This window comes from Myotis yumanensis, unplaced genomic scaffold, assembly GCF_028538775.1.
Source record: "Myotis yumanensis isolate MYYU_CA2020_CCGP unplaced genomic scaffold, mMyoYum1.0.hap1 SCAF_10, whole genome shotgun sequence".
Classification (NCBI taxonomy): domain Eukaryota; kingdom Metazoa; phylum Chordata; class Mammalia; order Chiroptera; family Vespertilionidae; genus Myotis; species Myotis yumanensis.
The window spans coordinates 1,807,548-1,827,161 of NW_027223761.1; the positions used below are offsets into that span (position 1 = coordinate 1,807,548).

General features: G+C 60.7%; 1 protein-coding gene across 1 annotated transcript; it reads right to left on the bottom strand.

Annotated features, from left to right (window-relative positions):
- Nucleotides 1-359: 359 nt before the first annotated feature.
- TOLLIP (toll interacting protein) lies at nucleotides 360-11,632 on the bottom strand. Its single transcript, XM_070427175.1, has 6 exons — nucleotides 11,485-11,632; nucleotides 7,146-7,295; nucleotides 6,094-6,276; nucleotides 5,316-5,468; nucleotides 3,598-3,688; nucleotides 360-2,473 (listed from the first exon to the last, which is right to left on the bottom strand). Exons 1-6 carry the CDS (start codon nucleotides 11,515-11,517, stop codon nucleotides 2,259-2,261), a joined length of 825 nt encoding a protein of 274 aa, XP_070283276.1. The 5' UTR covers nucleotides 11,518-11,632; the 3' UTR covers nucleotides 360-2,258.
- Nucleotides 11,633-19,614: the final 7,982 nt, after the last annotated feature.

The window sequence follows — 19,614 nt, forward strand, 5'->3', positions numbered from 1 at the left end:
GGGGGCCTGACTCTCGCAGGAAGGACACGAGATGATCTCCACGTGGGCAGGCCAGTTCCGGGCGGCCGGCCACCTGGGAGGCAAAGGGAGGGTGGCGGGAGGGTTTCCCTGGGCCCGGCCCCATCACACGACCTGCCAGCGAGGCAGGCGGTCACGGTCAGAGCCAGGAGTGGGCGCACACCGGCCTGGTCAGCACCGAGCAGCCGTGCCTCCGGCAGCTCTCACCGAAGCAGAGCTCGGCGTGACGTCTGGGGTCACGCTGAGAGCCAGCCACCTGCCGACTGTCTGCATGGTCCCGGACTAGTTCACTGCAGCGAGTCTGTTAGGCGTTAAGTTAAAAAGACTAAGGAACACATGTGTAAACTTCCCTGCAGGACTTTAATGCTCTACTCTCATATAGATCATTTATTAAATTAGGCTGAAAAGTAAAAATATATTTTACAATCAAAGGAAATCTGGACGTGGACCCAGGAGAATGACAAGCACAGGCTCCGAGACGCACTGGCACCCACAGCGGCGGGAGGGGGGCCTGCGGAGGGGCCTTCAGGAGACTCGGCTGCCCAGCCTCCTCACCCACAGCCGGGCTGAGGCCGGAGGAAGCAGCAGCGCCCAAGGCCGGGGCCTCCTGAGGGGCCGCACTTCCCTGTGGGTGCGGGAGGCGCGGGCAGACCTGGGGCAGCTGTGGAGGCCGGTCTGCTCTGACAGGGCAGGCCTTGTGAGATGGGGCTCTGGCCAATGAAAAATGCGGCGCGCCTGGGGAAGCAAAGCGGAGGTGTGGCAAGTGCAGGTCACCCTAAAAACTACGCGCTCCGCACACTGGGCCGCCGCTAGCGGGGCCTTCGCGTCTGCCCTGGGCCGGGGCCGAGCGCTCCCAGGGGTCTCACACGCCCCCCTTCTGGCCGGACGACGAGGTCATGAGAAGGCCACGCTCACCAAGCAGGTGATCTGAGCCCCCCATGCCCTGGCCACCCCGCAGAACACCCTCAGGCTCACAGGACAGGCGTGAGCAGTGCACCCGACCACACGCAGTCCAGAAGGAGGCCATCTCGGGTGCAGCCCACACGGTGGAGGAGCCCTAAAAGCCCTTGCTTTCTCCTGCCGAGCCACCAGCCTCCAGCTGCCAGGACGGGTCTGACCCTGAATCAGAAAGAGCTGAGGCCCCAGGCCAGGCAACGGCTAGAAGAAAGGACGGTGACTGCAGCTTACTGCGAACCCAACCCTCCCACCCGAGGACGCACGCGTTCAACGCATGGGTGTGACTTAGAGTGCGTCATTTCTGAGGAACTCCTCGTTACACTAGGCGTCACCCACCCGGTCCCCACGCTGTGTCCGTGGCCAGCACCGGGCCAGGGTGCAGCTCGCACATGTGCACGTGGGCTCCAGGGGACTTTGGCACTGTCTCCACCCTCCACACGCCTCCTCGGACCCGGCATATGCTCACTGAAATGAGTGTCAGTGGGAGCCAGCAGGTCCCAGCGCCCTCCCTCCCATTAGCGAAGCACTAGGTCTGTTACTTGTTACCCCAAGTTCAGGTTCTGATACGAGAGTTGATCAAGGAGAGGAGAAGCTGGCCCTCAGCATGGCACTCCCCAGAGCTGACAAACAGCAGGCGGAGACCAGGGATCCTCTGAGCTAGGACAGGCCCCTCCGGCCACCGCGAGGACTGTGACGGGGGCTGGTGGTCTGGATAGTCAGGCTGACACCGTGGCTGAGGCCTGGCCAAGCCACACCGGCCCAGGCCACCGGGGAGCAGCCAGGCCACGAAGCCCATGGAGGGAGGGATGGGAGTTTTCAGTTGGCAAGTTCTAAACCCCAAGCAGCTGTCAGTGGACTGCGAACCTAAGTGAGGAGGTCTATCCCCGTAAGTGGCCGGACTACGGGCCAGGAACCAACCAGGAGGGCCCTCGGCCTCCTCCAGGCCCTGGCGAGGCAGGCTGCTCCTGCAAGGGCCCTCTCGGGAGGGGCAGCTCGGAGCACTGGGGGCGCATCCCCAGCAGAGGCGAGTGTGCACACAGCCACGGTCACGGCCACGTGCCGCTCACCCCCACAGAGCGAGGAGGGAGGCCCCCACGGCCACCCCGCTGGCAGTCCAGAGCAGCTGCTGGAACCCAAACCCACCTGCATCCCCAACAGGTGGACTGGCGACGCGACACTGAGGAGGGGACACAGGGATCTCGTTGGGACAGGGCTCGGGCGCCCCGGGTGGCAGGTCCAAAGGGCTGGAGCAGCGTGGCGGCGAGGGCGCAGGCGGCGGGAGTCTAGGACTCCTCACCCATCTGCAGCAGGGAGTTGACGGCCGCATCCTTGTTCCCTCGCTGGGCCTCCAGCACAGAGCGGATCACCTCACGGTCCATGTTGGGGAACATGTCCTGGATGGCCCTCAGGTCCTCCTCGTTACAGCGGGGCGGGGCGCTCACAGCCGCCGGGGGCAAGGCCACGGGCACCATGCCAGGGCTGCACACGGCGGGCATTCCTACAAGCACAAGACGGGGTTTAGGGAGGCGGGCGGTCGACAGTGCCGAGGCGGCCTCTGGCTCAAGAGAGCAGCCTGCGCTCTGAGGGCCTCCCCCAGGGCTCATAGGCGCCGACAGCAAGGGCACCCAGGCAACGTGATCCTGACCCCCAGGCACACGGGAGAGGAGCGCAGCCTTTCTGTTCCCACGTGGTTGTTTCAAAACGTCCGAAGGATGTCAGAGGAGAGTCTCCATCTGTGAGACTACCCTTCCCTAAAGCCAGCATCTCAGGGCCCCGCAAAGAGCCCAGGATGGAGCCACACAGACACGACACGTGTCACCTCCTCAGAAAGCAGCTCGCCCTCTCCAGGCACACGTGGTGCTGGTCCCTGTGTGGGAGCCCCGGACAGGCGAGGCTCTCACCGGGGGCCGGGCTGGGTCTCACTGGGAAACGGGCCTTCGCAGATGTGACCAGGGAAGCGGAACTCACACGGGGGTGGGGTGGGCTCTCACCCAACAACCCCCACCAGCACCCCGGCCTCCTCTCCAGCGCCCTCCCAGGTGCTGACCGCTGGCGTGCCTCCTCGGCGCAGTGGGGCAGCCACGCTCTGCTCGGACCCAGCTCCCGGCACCTCAGCAGGCACTGGGGCTCGCCCACTGCCCTTCTCTGGGTCCGTCCTCACTGCCTGCCGCTGCCTGAGCCCAGGTATGTTGCAGCCACAAGGGAGCTCACCAACAGCTCAAGTTGTGATTTTAAAATTCGAAGACATAAAAGCTGCATTGCTCACCTATAACGAACGGTAAAGCCCTCACAGACAGACAGAGTCAGTGCTGCTAGAGCACACGGCTCACCTCACCCAACAGGAGCGTGATCTGTGAGGGCAACGCATATGCTGAAATGTTTAGAAATAACATTTCTGCATCTCCACAAATTGCAACTCACCCTGTTTATGCCAATAGCTAAGGAAAAAGAAAGTTCCGTTTCCTATACACGCACAGAAAATCCAAGTGTAACACCTGACCCTCGCTTCTGGAAGGATCCTCACGCCTCACTCCAAGACCGGGCTAAGGCTCTAGGCCGCACTCCCAGTCCCCGCCCCCCTGTCCTAACACCACCCTAGGAGCCACCCCGAGAGGCGCTCACCTGTGATGGGCACGTAGCCGACGCCCTGCTGGTACACGGTGGGCATCAGGACCACGGGCTGTGGCGGCATCATCATGGTGGCCGGCAGGGACTGCAACACACAAAGGCGACCACAGGGTCACAGCAGACCCCCACCCACCGCGTCCTGGGAGTGACAGCTCAGGGCCGCCGCCCGCCCTCCCCAGCGCCCCACAGTGCTCCTCTGCTCAAGATCGGGGAGTGAATGGCTCGGGTAGAAGCGTCGCCAGACCTACAGGACCGCGGCCAACTGAGATGTCACTGAAGACGACCAGGTTCCAGAACAAATGTAAGTGTGAGCTGCGGGTCAGCACCAGGACAGTTCATGGGAGTCTCTAAGACAGTGGTTCTCAACCTTCTGGCCCTTTAAATACAGTTCCTCATGTTGTGACCCAGCCATAAAATTATTTTCGTTGCTACTTCATAACTGTAATGTTGCTACTGTTATGAATCGTCATGTAAATATCTGCTATGCAGGATGGTCTTAGGCGACCCCTGTGAAAGGGTCGTTCAACCGCCAAAGGGGTTGCGACCCACAGGTTGAGAACTGCTGGTCGAAGATGTGAATCCTCTCGGTCAGTGTAAGAGAGGTTTGGTGTTTCTGTAAAGGCGCCTGTTAAAGATGCATAAGGGTGCCTGGCCAGGGTGACTCAGGGTTGAGCGTCTAGGACAGGGGTGGGCAAACTTTTTGACTCGAGGGCCACAATGGGTTCTTAAACCGGACCGGAGGCCGGAACAAAAGCATGGATGGAGTGTTTGTGTGAACTAATATAAATTCAAAGTAAACATCATTACATAAAAGGGTACGGTCTTTTTTTTTTAGTTTTATTCATTTGAAACGGGCCGGATCCGGCCCTCGGGCCGTAGTTTGCCCACGGCTGGTCTAGGTCACAGTTCGATTCCCAGTCAGGGCACATGCCCGGGTTGCGGGCTCGATTCCCAGTCGGGGAGTGTGCAGCCGATCGATATTTCTCTCTCCCTTCCTTTCTAAGCGTGCCTTGGGTGAGGATTAGAAATAAAAAAGGTGCAGGAGGAAACCCTTATGAGTGAAGGTGTACTGTGCGGGACTGGCTCTAAAGTCGTCCGGCACCAATGGAGGGGCTGGCACTCAGGTGAGGGCTGCTGAGCTGCAGGCGCCCACTCGGGCCCCACACCTGCCCCGCCTGCCCCGCCCGCTGGGGCTTCCACGGCAAAGGTTCCCATGACGTGAGCAGCTCCTGGGAGAGACGGAGACGGCAGGAACCCAGAGGCCCTGACCCTGCCTTGACACATCACGGCCTCCGAGCCCCCAGGACCCCAGTGGCGGGTGCTGAGGAGCCAGGCCCCGAGGTGCTGGCCCGGCGGCACCATCCCCACTTCATCCCCGTGCGGTCCTGAGACACCCCACTACTGCACAGGGGGGCCCTCCAGGCCGTAAGGCTTACGGCGTAAGGGAAGCCACACCTCGAAAGATGGGCCACAAAATAGAAACAAAAAATAAAAATTAAAAAAGATGGGCCTCGATCCCGTGACTTGGCCACCACACAGCAGTTCCCAGGCAGAATGCGGGGCGGAGAGGGCGGCCGCTCCTGTGGCCGCGCCGGGACCTGCGCTCGGGCTGTGGCCAAGCTGCTCAGGGAGAAAGGCTCGTTGCTGCAGGTCAGCTGCCAGGGGCCACCGGGGGCGCGAGGAGCCAGCCCGGCCCCGGGCCAGGCGCTTACCGAGTAGGACATGACCAGGTTGATCATGCCCTCCTTGTCGTCGCCCTGCCGCCCACTCAGGCAGTACCACTTGTCCTCCACCTCGCCCTGCCGCAGCGCCTCGGACAGCGTGATGTGCGTCCAGGCGATGCGATCGTCCATGGAGAAGGCTCGCTGAGGGACACAGGGAAACCAGCATGAGAGCCCTGAGACCTGCCAAGTACAGCCCTTGCCCCCCGCCTCACCTGAAGCGCTGCCCCCGCCCCCCCCTCAGCTGCCTGGAGACTCAAGGCCACTCCTCCCCAGGCTGGAAGCCCAGGGCACAAATGCAGGAAAGGAGGTGCCCTTGCGCTCACCACACCCTCCCAAGGGAGCAGAGGGGAAGAGAGAGGGCAGGGGCAGAGGGGCCACCTCCCTGCCTGGCTTCCCACCCTCACCCTCTGAGCTCTCACCTGCTGGCACCCTGGCTGGCCTAGGAGGGACAGACAGGGTGCTCCCAGGCAGTGACCATGGGACCAGGCAAGGAAGAGCCCACTGCACCCTCTGCTACTCCCAGGGACACCGGGTAGACGGCCTGCCACTCGCACCACCCAGAACCCCCTCCCGCCCGCCAGGGGGCCACCCACCTCCCCCAGCCTGCTCGTCGCGGCAGGGCCTCGAGAGCCTGCGCCGGAGGGAGCATGCGCCACTTGTGTGCGTCACTGGCCATGACGTCCTCCCACTGCTGCTGGGACTCCGGGGCGGGGTCACCAGCACCACAATGCCCAAGTCCCCGGGCCTGCCTTCCCAACGCCCGCACCTCGTCGAAGATCTCCAGGTAGAAGGAGTCCACGCCGGGCGGCACGGTGCAGTGGATGACCTTATTCCAGCGCGGGTTCTTGGCGCCGTTGTGGGCCGTGGGCGTCTCGTACACTGCGTAGCCCAGGCGCAGCCGGCAGTATGGGTCCATGCGGGTCATGCCGTAATTCTTTGCCAACTTGGCCTGAAACAAAGCCACATCAGAAAAATGAGGAGCCGCTACAGTGAGAGCTCAGGCGCACCAGGTCACCTGCCCTTCAACGCATCATCCCCGTGTCCCGGGTCTGAATCAGCCACGCTATCCGAGGAGCACGTGCTCCTAGGCGCCAGGGCGGAGAAGCAAGTTCCCTCGGGAGCCGCTGTCTGCAGAGCGTGATGGAGAGAGGCTGGGGCTGGAGGAGGGAGCTCCCCTGGAGGCATGTCCATCTGAAATGCCCGCCAGGCATCCGGGGAGAGGCCCAAGGGCCTGGCCGGGACTGAGCCCGCATCACAGCCCCAGCCCAGGACCAGGGCATGGCCTCTGTGAGGAGGCGGGAAGCCATGGGCGGCACTACCAAAAGGCCAAGTATTGAACTGGAATGTTTCTAACCACAGGGCCCGCCCTCGGAGGCCTGGTGCTGGTGGAGGGTGCAGCCGGCTGCCAGCCCTGTAGTCCCTGGTGCCCGCAAGAGGCAGCGCTCCGCTCCAGCAGGGCATGGACCTGGTTACAGGAGGGCAGTGTGTGTGTGCTGCGCCCGGCCTCCTTCCTACCCAAGCCCCCAGCTCCTGGTGCGGACGGCGGAGCCGCTCCCTGGCCCTCTGTGCCTGGCCCTCATCTGCACAGCAGTGGCCCCACCTCCCCGCCACCTTGAGGCCAGGAGAGACCTGGGCCTACGCAGGGGCCGCTAAACGCTCATTAGTAAGTGTTGCTAGTACTTTGGGCAGAGCCCTGGGTGTCAGCAATATTTTGCACGCATGTCCTTTTTCATCAAATACATGTTTTAGGAAAAACTAGAATCAGAAAAAGTTCCATTTGTTGACACAACCCTCCCCCTCCGGGGCCCAGGCACGCACCTGCACCACGGTGATGTTGAGGCGGTCCACCGTGCCCAGGGCCCCGCCGTACTGCAGCTGCTGGGCCGCCTGCGCGTCCAGCTGCACCTGCTGCTGCTGCTGCGTGGGCGCGATGCGGAGGAAGTCCTGTGGGAGCTCCCCGATGTACACCTGCGGGGAGAAGAGTCAGCGCGGCCAGGCCAGGCAGGACCCAGGCGCCCGGGCTACCCTGGGCCTCAGTTCTTCACCTGTACAGGGAGAGGCCCTGGGCTCAGGCATCCAGCCTGGGGACCCTGCCACTCTGGGGAGGGGGCCCTGGCACTCGGTGGGCACTGGGCACACCAGCTCCATGAAGGGCAGGATGTGGCCCCCGAAGAGGTACAGGCTCGAACGGGCTTGCTAGTCGTGTCATGGACCGCTTTCGGGGTCACCAGCTCTGTCTACCTGTCTGTGACTCATTCTCACTGGGCCACTCCCACCACCAGGGAGGCCTGCCAATGACAAGGCACTGGACCGCCAGGTGACTGGGAAGACCTCCTGCACCGACGCCCTCAACACTCCCTGTAACAGTGCCATTCAAGCTGCCGCTCCTTCCGCCGCCCCAGGCTGCCCACGAGGCTCGGTCAGAACACCCTCTCCCGCAGAAGCCGGCCAGCGCACAGACCCGGCCCCGGTGGACCTGCTTCCACCTCGCGTTCCCGTCCCTGTCCCTCAAGGGGCCTCGGGAAAGTATTTCCCTCAACGCCCACTCGCCTTGGCACTTCAACATGGAGGCATGCTGTCTGCTAAGGACCCTTGTCTACCGGCGCTTTCTCCACCAAAAGAGCCGGTCACTCACTCTCTAGCGCAGCGTTAGGAATAACTAACTTTATCTGTTCAGCACGTTCTGATGTAACTTACTTACTAATATAATATAGCAAGTTACACACACGTCAGCAATTTATACAAATACAACAGCAATGTAATAAAAAACTTAAAAACTCGTTACTTCCCCAGAAAAGTAAAGCAGCTGAACAAGTTTCTTAAACATTTTTAGTGAGCTTACCTTTAAACCCTTGTTTGCGGAGAGAAAGTACTTTGTAAGTAACTGCCAGGTGTTTTTTCAGCCCTTGAAATAGCTAGTGACGGGCTGAATAACTTTTGTGGAATTAAAAAATGAAATGTAAATGGTTTCTATTCCATTGGGAGGCGGCCCCAGTGGGTCCACCTCTGACCTCCCGTGTCTGTACCGTCCGTGAACTCGACGGCGATGTGACCCCCAAGAAAACCGCAGGAGCAGCGACGCTCTAAGGACAAAGTCCAGCAACCTGAGCTGGGGGGCCAACAGCACCCCGTGCTGCGAGGGCACAGGCTAAGGGCTCTGGAGCCCCCACAACCTGGCCCCAGGGGGCACCCTGCGCCCTCACTGAACCCAAAGCTACTCACGGCTCTAGGTCAACATGACCTTCACAGCTGGCGCCAGGGCAGGGAGAGCTGGGCCAGGCCGAGGCCTAAAGGGACAGAGGGCACAGCCAAACAAAGCCACAGCTCCCGCCAGCGCCAGCGCAGCTGCAGGCCTCTCGGGGGAGCCGGCAGCTCCCGGGGGAGCCCCACTCTGTGGAGCACACCTGCTGCGCCTGGAGGCAGCCGAGCCCCTGGAGCCCCTGTGCATCTGAGGAGGCTGCCCTGCTCCCAGGCCACTAGAGTGACCCAGGGCCAGGGCTCAGCATGGCCCAGAGTCTGGCCAGGAGACATGGCCTTGTCCAGCCAACGACCACAGGAGGGGCTGGGAGTGGACGTGCTGAGACCAAACATGGCGGGTGGACCAGGACAGACATGTGAGGCTCGGGGGCACCCAGGTGGCTGTGCACGGCGTCATGACTGCACCCTCTGCACAGCAGCCTGCGGTGAGCAGGTGTGGCCGGGCCCCAGCCACCAGGAAGGGAAGGCTGCCCGCGGCCCTGCTCACTCGGCCCCAGGGCTTCCTGGACGAAGAGGCTGATGGAGAGGCCCAGGGCAGGCCACTGTGGCCCCAAGAAACAGGTAAGAGAAACCTGGTGGAGGTGACACTCGCCCACGGCCCCGCACAGATCACTAACATTTTGCTGTAAGTTCAGCGTCTTCCCAAATCAAGCTGGGAGGAAACTCCAATTCTTCACCAACACTCAGGGCCACAAACTCCACGTGGGCCAGCGCCCCGATTCCCTGGTCAAGTCACTCCCTTCCCCCACACGTGGTCCTGCCCCCGTCTCCCGTGCCTCCTCCATCTCTGCTGATGTCCTAGTGCGTCCTTGGCCTCTGCCTGTGTGGGTGCTGCCGCCATCCTCCAGCCACCTGGACGCCACTGCGTCCCCTCCCGCCCCACCCTTCCTAGCTCACTGCAGAGACCGGGGCTGTCCCACGCCCACCACCCACGCCTTCACCAACTTCTTAAATCACTCACAACAGGACGGGCGCTTCCAGGCCAAAATGTTTGGCTGTGCCCGCTCTGCTAGAGTCCCCGGCACGGGAACCTGCATGGACCGCAGGGAGCTGGTGGAGACAGACGGGAGGGAGAGCAGGAGGCCAGGAGCGGTGGCCCTCAAGGGCCACTGATGCGGAGACAGGTGAGGAGCCAGGGGCGTGCTTGGCACCTGGCTGCAGGGTGTGACAGCAGGTGGGCCAGCCGAGCGAGTGTGACGTGAGTGGGTGGCGCCGAGCCGGGAAGGAATCTCGACCAGACCTGCTCTGGAGGCAGAGCCGGCAGCACCTCCCGAGGGCGGAGGAGGCTCGGCCACCCCAAGCTTGGCCCTCCCTCCCTCTCCAGGGACCCTGCGCCAATCCTTTACTGCGGGAGCACGAGGCAGTGGTCGGACTTCAGGGTCAGTCCGAGTGAGTCCAGGCTCTGGGCTCCCTGGGCCCCGGCTGAACCTCCGCCTGAGTGGGCAGGGCCGGGGTCACACTCAAGCCTGCCGCCCAGCCGGGGCCCAGCACAGGAGCACTGCCCAATGCCGCCTTCGCAGCACCAGCTGGTGTCTCGCTTCTCTGTGGCCAAGCCAAGCGCCTGGCTACGCCTGCACCGCCCGGCGCCCAGCCACTGCGCCCAGGGAGCGGGGCCTCCCACCCGCCTCTGCTAATGGCAAAGGGCCCAAGTGCTGCTCAGCCCCGGGCCACGGGTCGGCTGGAGGGGGAAACCACCCAGGGTGTGCGCCAGGCAAACGTTTTGTAAAAAACTGGCTCTAGTCCCTAGATAAAACTCAAGGGCCACATCCATCTGCCGCCCACAGCCCCCCCACCTGGAAGGCCACGCCTGTCACTCTCCCCTGGGCACAGCAGGGCGCTCAGGGCCTTCCCATCAGACAACTTCTGCTCGTCCCTCAAGGGTCAGGTTCCTCCAAGAACTGACTCCCCCAGCCCCGGGCCCAGGGCAGGCTGCCCCTGGCTGCCGCTCACACTGTTTAAACCCACAGATGCCATGACCCGGCCACGGAAGTCCCCCTGCAGCCCCAGGCCAGACCTACCGATCCTGCCGGTTCACAGGCCAGGGAGGGCACCCGGGGCACACGCACAGCAGCACGCGGACCTCAGGCCCCGCCGGCAGGAGAGCAGGGGGAGGCAGAGGACGCGGAGTGGACGCCTGGACAACGCGTGTCTGCACACGGGCGCCCCGTTCCCCGCGGAAGAGTCAGCTGCCCCCGCTTTGTGCAGCCAGAGCTGACCGCCCCCCGGATGGCGGCTGCCACAGGTGAGGGTGGGGACCAGTGGGGCCAGGGACCCGCGGCCTCCGCCTGCCCATCGCGCCGCTGCTCTGGCGGCCTCGCCTCTTAGGGGCCCGGAGGCTGCGGGCGGTCACCCCGCCGCCAGTCGGGAGAAGGGGGAGAGGGCGGGGGACCCTCCGCGCCCGCAGCGAGCTCCTCTCCAGCCGGGAAACGCACCCCGTGCAGAGGGCCCGTCACCGCTCAGGCGGGAGGGTCCGCACACTGCTCGCCGGCCGGTGCCGGGGTCAGTCACGCGGCTGCGCACTGCGAGCCGCTGCGGGGGCCTCCTTCCCGCTCGTGACCGCCCGCCCGCCCGAGCCCAGCTCCCACCTCGCTCCCGCGCGGCCGCCCCGAGCCTCCCTCCGCCGGGGAAGCGGCGAGACGGCCCGCCGCGGGCCTTCCCCATCCGGGCCCGCGAGGCCGGGGCCTCTCCATACGGGGTACGGACTACGAGTTCCGGATGCTGCCGTTGGGGAGCCCGCCGGGGCGCAGGACCCCCCTCCATCCGGGGACCACCACCCGCGGGGGCTCTTCATCCCCGCGCGCCCCCGCCCCGGCCCCGCCCGCGGCCCGCTCGCCTGCTGGGAGCTGGGGACCCGCACCGCCGCCCGCGGGGAGAGCCCGCCGCCGCCCCGGAGGCTCACCGGCCCGCGTTGCGTGCTGACGGTGGTCGCCATGGTGCTCGGCCGCCGCGCCTCGCCCGCCGAGAACCGACACGCCGGCGATCTTCCCTCCGGAGCCTGCGTCGCCGCCAACGGTTGTCCCAACGAAGCCGCCGCCGCCAGTCAGCTGACGGCCGCCCCGCCCCCGCGCCGCGCACTGCGCAGGCGCCGCGAAGCCCCGCCCCTTCCGGCGCCGCGCGCGCACCCCCGCGCGCTCACGGCCGGCGCCTGCGCAGTCGCTCTCCCGCCGCCGCCCGCTGCGTGGCTCCCGAGCGGGCTGCCTGGTCCTGGGCTCCGCCTGAGCCGGTCGCTTGGCCTGGGAGCCCGGCCTCCTGGACCCCCGGGCGGGACAGTGTGGCCGCAGAACCAGCTCGCAATGGCCCTGCGCTGTTTGGACCGAGACACTGAATTGCTTTTCAGAGACGACTACCAAAACCCCAAGTGATGCGCCGGAAGCAGCGCCCAGGAGAGACCTTTGACCTCTAGCTGCACTCGGGGCCAAAGTCCTTCCCGCGGCACCCAAAGGCCATATGCAAAGGGAGCTTGACCTCGGAAACCGCACGGGAGAGCGAAAGCGGGTCCGCTGTGCGCGGGATCTGTGCCGCAGCCCCTCCCTGCCGAGGCCGAGGCCCTCCCGCTTCCCCTGCCCCAGCCCTGGGTCACTCAGCATCCAATGAACCGCTATTTTCAAAAACCCGGTGTCACGCTGTGGTGGGCAGTTAGGTCGACGGGCAGGAGCCCCAGGGGCCTAGCAAGGGGCAGTTAGCTGTGGGTGGGACCTGGCCCCAGGGTGACTTCTCCCCTATCAAATCGCTGGCCTGCCCTGCGGTTGGGAACCCCTGATCTCTCCTCCCTGAGATCACATCCAGGCCTCAAGTTGTATGTGAGCTCTGGGCCCAGGTCAGCAGCAAAACCAGCCACGCTGACCGCTGACTCAGGGCTGGCTGCCTGGAGTAACGCCCCTGCCCTGGGTCCGCCAGCCAATCAGGAGACCGCCGCCCCAAGAGGACACACCTGGAGCTGCCAAGCAGGACACTGAGGTCCTTCCCTGGGGCCGCCCCTAAAACCCTTCAGAGAGCCCTAACGGGTTTGGCTCAGTGGATAGAGCATCGGCCTGCAGATGCAAGATCCCAGGTTCGATTCTGGTCAAGGGCATGTACCTTGGTTGCGGGCACATACCCAGTGGGGCATGTGCAGGAGGCAGCTGATCGATGTTTCTAACTCTCTATCCCTCTCCCTTCCTCTCTGTAAAAAATCAATAAAATATGTATTTTTTAAAAAAACTTCAGAGAGGACCCCGTGCCTCTCCCTCCCGGGAGCAGCCTGTGCCTGTCCCTTTCCCGCCCCCTGCCTGCCCCAGGCACCTTACCTCTGGCTTCCTCTCTCCCAAGCTGCAAGGGCCTTTTTCTTTACCTCTACAGCTTGTTCCTCAGCCCATTTCTTCCAGGATTACTTCTTCCGCCTCTGTCACTGACCAGGTCAATGTTCTCTTACAGTTTGGGTTTTGGCTCTGAATTCTCTCCCAGCCAGAGCCCCGGTACCCAGGCCGCTGAACCCAGGTTTGGGCTGACCCCACCGGTCCGACACCTGGTGCCATTCCCACCCCCTGCAACAGTGGTATCGGTTTCTATGTGCTTCTGGCCTCGAACCCTGACAGGTAACAGCAGTCCTCAGACTGCGGGTGGGCTTTCCCAGAAGCCCCCGGGACGGAGGATCCGCTGGCTGGGAGGGGTGGCCTGGGTCTGGGGCCAGCAACTATCAGGCTCTGGACAGGGGAACCCTGGCCCCACCAAGGACCGCTGGTCATGGGACAATGGACCACTAAGCTGGGCCAAGGGCAGCGCCAGTGTCTCGGGGAGGAAGTTCTTTACCTTGGAGTCACTGCACAAGCACAGCGGCGGGTCCTGATCCCAGCCACGGGGCACAGCCTCCTGGGGCCGGAGGTGGCGGGTGGGAGGCTGGAGGAGGATGAACAGACAGCATCAGGCCGACGGTTACCATAGGCCCTCGATTTACCCCAAAGTCACCTGGGAGGAGGAGCACTTCTATTAACATTTTAAAACTAGGAGTCGAGCTAAAGGAGAGAGGAGTGCGGGCTGGGCACTTGCGCAGGCGTGGGAAGACGGTGTACCCGTAGGAGGAAGGTCACCTTCACAGCGATGTCACTCAGCCGACTGCCACCAGAAGCAGGGGTCGAAGGTTAGCCGCCAACAGCGCCTCGTCAGGGGAATTCACCAACATACACAGAAAACGGGCCGCGACCTCTCCACTTCCGTGTCTCTGAGGCGGCCTGCGTTGACCCTCACAGCCGCCTCCTTCCACCCTTGTCTCACGTTCCCCTTCTCCACTGGCAGGCACCGCGGCGTGTCTGCCCCAGAGCTGCTGGGGCGAAGGGGTCCTTCAAGGTCTCCATCAGAGACGGCGGGGCAAAGGCCTGCCCTCCGAGGGGCCTGCTGGTCTCCTGTTGAACGTAAACTTAAGCAGCTTCAGGGAACATCGAGGTCAGACAAGGCCTGGCCACGATGCTCCAGTACAAAACCACGGCCAGTCTGTCACCATGTGTGAACACAGGCAAAACATGACACTGTGCCCGGCCGGCGTGGCTCAGTGGCTGAGCATCGGCCTATGAACCATGTTGGTCACAGTTCGATTCCCGGTCAGAGCACATGCCCGGGTTTCGGGCTCGATCCCCAGTGTGGGGCATGCAAGAGACAGCCGATCCATGATTCTCTCTCATTGCTGTTTCTCTCTCCCTCTCCCCTCCTCTCTGAAATCAATTTTTTTTTTTAAAAAAAATGAGCCAACCTGTTAAGGCTGCCAGTGGTTCAAAGCAGGGTGGCCACAGGTCACCTCTGTCCCTTCCTGCTGGAACGTTCTAGGATTCCATGCTTGCTCCTTGCTCCTCTGCCTGTGCTATTCCCACTGTCATTGCTTCTGTGGCTTCCTGATTCCAAACCCGTGTTGCTTGTGCCCAATGTGGGGAGGCTGGGGTGGAGCCTACAGCTGCCAGCATATAGGGGGTGGCACTGCCCCACAAAGGTGGCACCCACACAAAAGGCCTCACACGCCCTTCTCCTAGTCCAGTGATGGCGAACCTTTTGAGCTCCGCGTGTCAGCATTTTGAAAAACCCTAACTTAACTCTGGTGCCGTGTCACATATAGAAATTTTTTTATCTTTGCAACCACAGTAAAACAAAGACTTCGTGTCATAGGTTTGCCATCACTGCCCTAGCCCCACCCTCGTGCTTGAACACTTTCTCTGCCAGGTCAGACACAGAGAAGACAGAAAAAGGGCCCCGTGCCCTGACCGGTTTGGCTCAGTGGATAGAGCGTCAGCCTGTGGACTGAAGGGTCCCAGGTTTGATTCCGGTCAAGGGCATGTACCTTGGTTGCGGGCACATCCCCAGTAGGGGGTGTGCAGGAGGCAGCTGATCGATGTTTCTCTCTCATCGATGTTTCTAACTCTCTATCCCTCTCCCTTCCTCTCTGTAGAAAATCATTAAAATATATTTAAAAGAAAAAGAAAAAGGGCCTCGTCCTTCCCCATCCACCTGCGATCTCTGACTCTCCTTTCAATGGGACTCCAGGTGCCTAAGTCGGGGACTGCTGTGCAGTCCATGCAGCCTACTCTTCTGCCCCACCCCCCGCCTGCCAAGGAATGGCTAATTGGCTTGGAAAAGACGGTCCTTGGTGAAAGAGGCAACGCCAGAGTTCTTAACCAGCTGTGCAAGATGATAAAGGGCATTCGAGATCCTAGACCAGAGGTCAGCTGCTCCGTCTGTAGCAGCCAGAGAGAGAATGGCGGATGGTCTTTGTTGAAACTCCAAGTCTCAACTCCTAGTGTGACAGCGCCCTAGGCAACATGTGCCGTGGAGAGCGGCCTCAGCGTTTGGACAGGTTCAAGCCTCGGACTAACGAGAGGGCACGGTTCTCTCGTGGCCAAGCCACGTGCAGGTCCCAGCTTGCAGGGCAAAGCCCTCCCAGCACAATTACAGCCAAAGGCTGTGGTTGTAAGCTTGACCTGAGGGTCCGAACCTGTGGTCTCAGGTGGCTGAGTGATGTGGGCTGTGGGAGGTGCAGCAAGTGCTGCTAAAACAGCTTGATAGAGTTCAGGGGCAGGTAATTGAGTGGATTCGAAACCCACAAGAATGTTGTAAACATCTTGGCCACGCCCTTACTTTGCCTCGCGGAATCTGCTACAAGATAAAGACTCGGCTTGTAGTCTGTGGCACTGTCTCTCCATCAGATAGGACAGTGTCCCACCTGGTCCCAACTGTGTTCTCGTGTCTGTCTTCTTTAATCCTTCACTTCCCCGCCTCAGGCTCACCCCTGGCCGTACTGAGCGCGGCACAATGTGCACAAATAGGTGTGGCTGTACCCTAACAAAACTTCCCACGTGGACCCTAACAAGTGCGTTTGATGTAGTTGGCATGTACATGGCTCCGAGGCATCCCTCAGTGGCTCTCCACCTTCCTAATGCCACGACCCTTTAATTCAGTTCCTCATGTTGTGGTGACCCCCAACCATAAAATTATTTTCGTTGCTTCTTCATAACTGTCATGTTGCTACTGTTATGAATCATCATGTAAATATCTGATATGCAGGATGTATTTTCAGGGGTCTCGAACCACAGGTTGAGAACCGCAGCCTCAGACCCTCCGAGAGAGAGGCCCAGGGCCGTGGCTGCTCGGGGGACGCAGATGTGCAGGTGAAAAGGGCCATGACAGGGGCCTGGTCTGAGACTGGCTGTGAGCCCGGACGCAGGAAGGAGTTACCACCCCCCAGTGAGGAGGTGCCCTGGGGCGGGTTGCTGATGGGTGAATCCTTTTCTGGGCAGCAGATGGTGGAGAGGGACCTGTAGGCAGGGAAGCAGGGCTCTCCTCTCTGGGGTCTGGAGGTGAGTGCTGATGTCAGTGACAGAACTTCCCTCCCTCTGGTGGGGCTGGCACCGCCCTACGCGCTGCTTTAGCTGCCTGCGTCCTGCGTCCCACGGAACGGAACAGAACGCGTCCAGTTTTTGTCTCTCTTCAGTTGAACCCTCACCTGAGGATATTCTCCCATTGATGTTTAGAGAGAGTGGAAGGGAGGGGAAGAGAGAGAGGGAAACATCCATGTGACAGAGACACATCGATGGGTTGCCTCCCACATGCGCCCCGACCAGGGCCAGGGATGGAGCCTGCAACTGAGGTACGTGCTCTTGACCGGAATCGAACCCGGGACCCTTCAGCCCGCAGGTCGATGAGTCAAACCGGCTGGGGCTCTCCATTCAGTTTAAAATACTGCTTAGCTTCCCCTGTGGTACATGGGTTATTTAGTTTCCAAATACTTGGGGGTGGGTTCCAGATATCTTTTTATTATTAATTTTTCCCTCTTTTTAATTATTATTAATTTCTAACGTAACTTCATTTTGGTCGGAGAACATAATTTGTGCCATTTGCACGTCCTAGACTTTTCTGGCTCAGAATCCGGCCCATTTGGTGGCTGTTCCGTGGGCACTGGAGCCGCCTGCGCTCGTGTTTGGATGGAGCTCCCTGTAAATGCCGGTCCCATCAAGCTGTTCCTAGTCTAGTTCAGCGTTTTCCTCCCCGGAGCCCTGTTTGTTCTGTGGATGTGGAGAGGGGGGTGGGGGTCTCCCACCACAGTTGTGGTCCCTTCAGCTCCTGCCCCACGTATTCTGAGGCTCTGTCGCCTGTACAAGCTTCTATTTTTATTTTCTAAAATATATTTTTATTGATTTCAGAGTCGAAGGGAGAGAGAAACATTAACGATGAGAGAGAATCATCGAACAGCTGCCTACTGCACGGCCCCCACAGGGATCAAACCTGCAACCCGGGCCTGTGCCCTGACCGGGAATCGAGCCGTGACCTCCTGGTTCATAGGTTGAAGCTCAACCTCTGAGTCAAGTCGGCCGGGCCTGACGTCTAGTACCTTGAGAGCGGCTGCTTAACCTACCCTGCGTGGACTGTAAAATGTGCGCAGGCTGTTCCGCGAACACCTACCCTGCCTCCCTGTTGCACAGCATCCCACAGTGTATACCCACTGGACCTTATTACCCACTCCTCCGCACACGAATAATTGGCTGCCGACTTGAGCTACACAAACAACTGGGCAGCCAGCACTCCCTGTGGGTCGGTGTGGCACGTGCGGGCTCCCCGGGAGACAGCTGGGCCTCCCCAGCCACAGAGGCTCGGCCCCCTCGGCCTCACCCTCACCTGGTGCCCCTCCCTTCCTCACGTTGACTGTCTGATGGTGGGAAGTGGGTCTCCTTGTCGTTTGGCCTGTGTTGTCACGGGCGAGTTCGAGCGCCCTTCACGTACTGTCGAGCGTTGGGCTTCCCTGTTTGAATGGCCAGTTCACACAACGTGTTCATTCCCATCTGGCTGCCCTTTCTCCTGGGGACGATGGGCGGGGCTGAGATACTGTAACCACGTGTTGGTGGTAGACACTGTGACTGCCACCCCGCACCTGCCTGCTACCTGCACCTCTAATGAGCAGCAAATGCGTGTACGCCATGGGGTTGCTGTGAACGAAATGAGATGATCCGTGCAAGTCGCTCAGAACAATTCTCGGCACCGACCCAGCAGTCAGAAGTGTCACTTACCATCATTCCTCGAGCGTCCCGGGGACAGGCACCCCGAAAGCCTGTCTGGGGCCCTGGGTACATTAGGGTGTCCCGTGAGCACTGGGCCTGTGTGCCCTATTCCGAGTTGAGACCTGGACACAGATCCAGCCCACAGCCCCGGCCATGTGCCCTGGCTGGGAATTGAACCATGACCTCCTGGTTCATAGGTCGACGGTCAATCACTGACCCGCGCCAGCTGGGCTCGTCTACCTTCTTGATTTTATTTTCTAAAAAGCTAGTTTTTAAATAATATTTTTTTAAATTGATTTCAGAGAGGAAGAGGGAGAGAGACAGACACATCAATGGTGAGAGAATCATTGACTGGCTGCCTCCTGCTCGCCCCACACTGGCGATCGACAGAGCCTGAAACCCTGGCATGTGCCCTGACCGGGAATCAAATCATAGGTGGACGCTCAACCACTGAGCCTCTCCAGCCGGGCCCCTACGTCTATTCTTTTTTTTAAAATATATTTTTATTGATTTCAGAGTGGGAGAGAGAACCATCAATGATGAGAGAATTGATCAGCCGCCTCCTGCACATCCCCCACTGGGGATCGAGCCTGCAACCCAGGCATGTGCCCCCGACCGGAATTGAACCGGGGACCCCTCTGTCTGCAGGCCGACGCTCCATCCACTGAGCCACACCAGCCGGGCCCCTAGTCCATTCTTTTTTTTTAAGGTCGATTGGCCCCCATTCTCAACAGGTGGGATTTATTTTTTATTTTTTAATATATTTTATTGATTTTTTTACAGAGAGGAAGGGAGAGGGATAGAGAGTTAGAAACATCAATGAGAGAGAAACATGGATCAGCTGCCTCCTGCATATCCCCCTATTGGGGATGTGCCCGCAACCCAGGTACATGGCCTTGACCGGAATCGAAATTGGGACCCTTCAGTCCGCAGGCTGACGCTCTGTACACCGAGCCAAACCGGTTAGGGCCCTAGTCCATTCTTAGGTGAGCCCATGTAACTGTCCGAATGCCTCGTGTCCACTAGCTTCTCTCCATCTGACCTCTCCCACCAGTTTGCCCCACTGGCTGTGCTCGGCTCCTCCGGGTCCTCTTCCCAGCCATTCCCCACACGGCCGCTAGGGGGCGCCCACTGCAATGCACACTCTAACTTCCCATGTTTTATGGGTGTATATATTTTTATAACTATTTAAATATATTTTTATTGTTGATAGTATTACAGCTATCTCCCCCCCCCCCCCGCTCCCTCCTAGGACTTCCCATGTTTTATGGGTGTATATATTTTTATAACGTTTTAATATATTTTTATTGTTGATAGTATTACAGCTATCTCCCGTCCAATCCCCCCCCCCCCCGCCCCCCCTTCCCTCCTAGGACTTCCCATTTCTTGAAAAGGTCCTTGCTATGCTCCGTCGACCTCGACATGACCTCCCAGCCTCAGTGGCCACAGGGCCCTTCCTTCCCATTTCTTGAAAAGGTCCTTGCTATGCTCCGTCGACCTCGACATGACCTCCCAGCCTC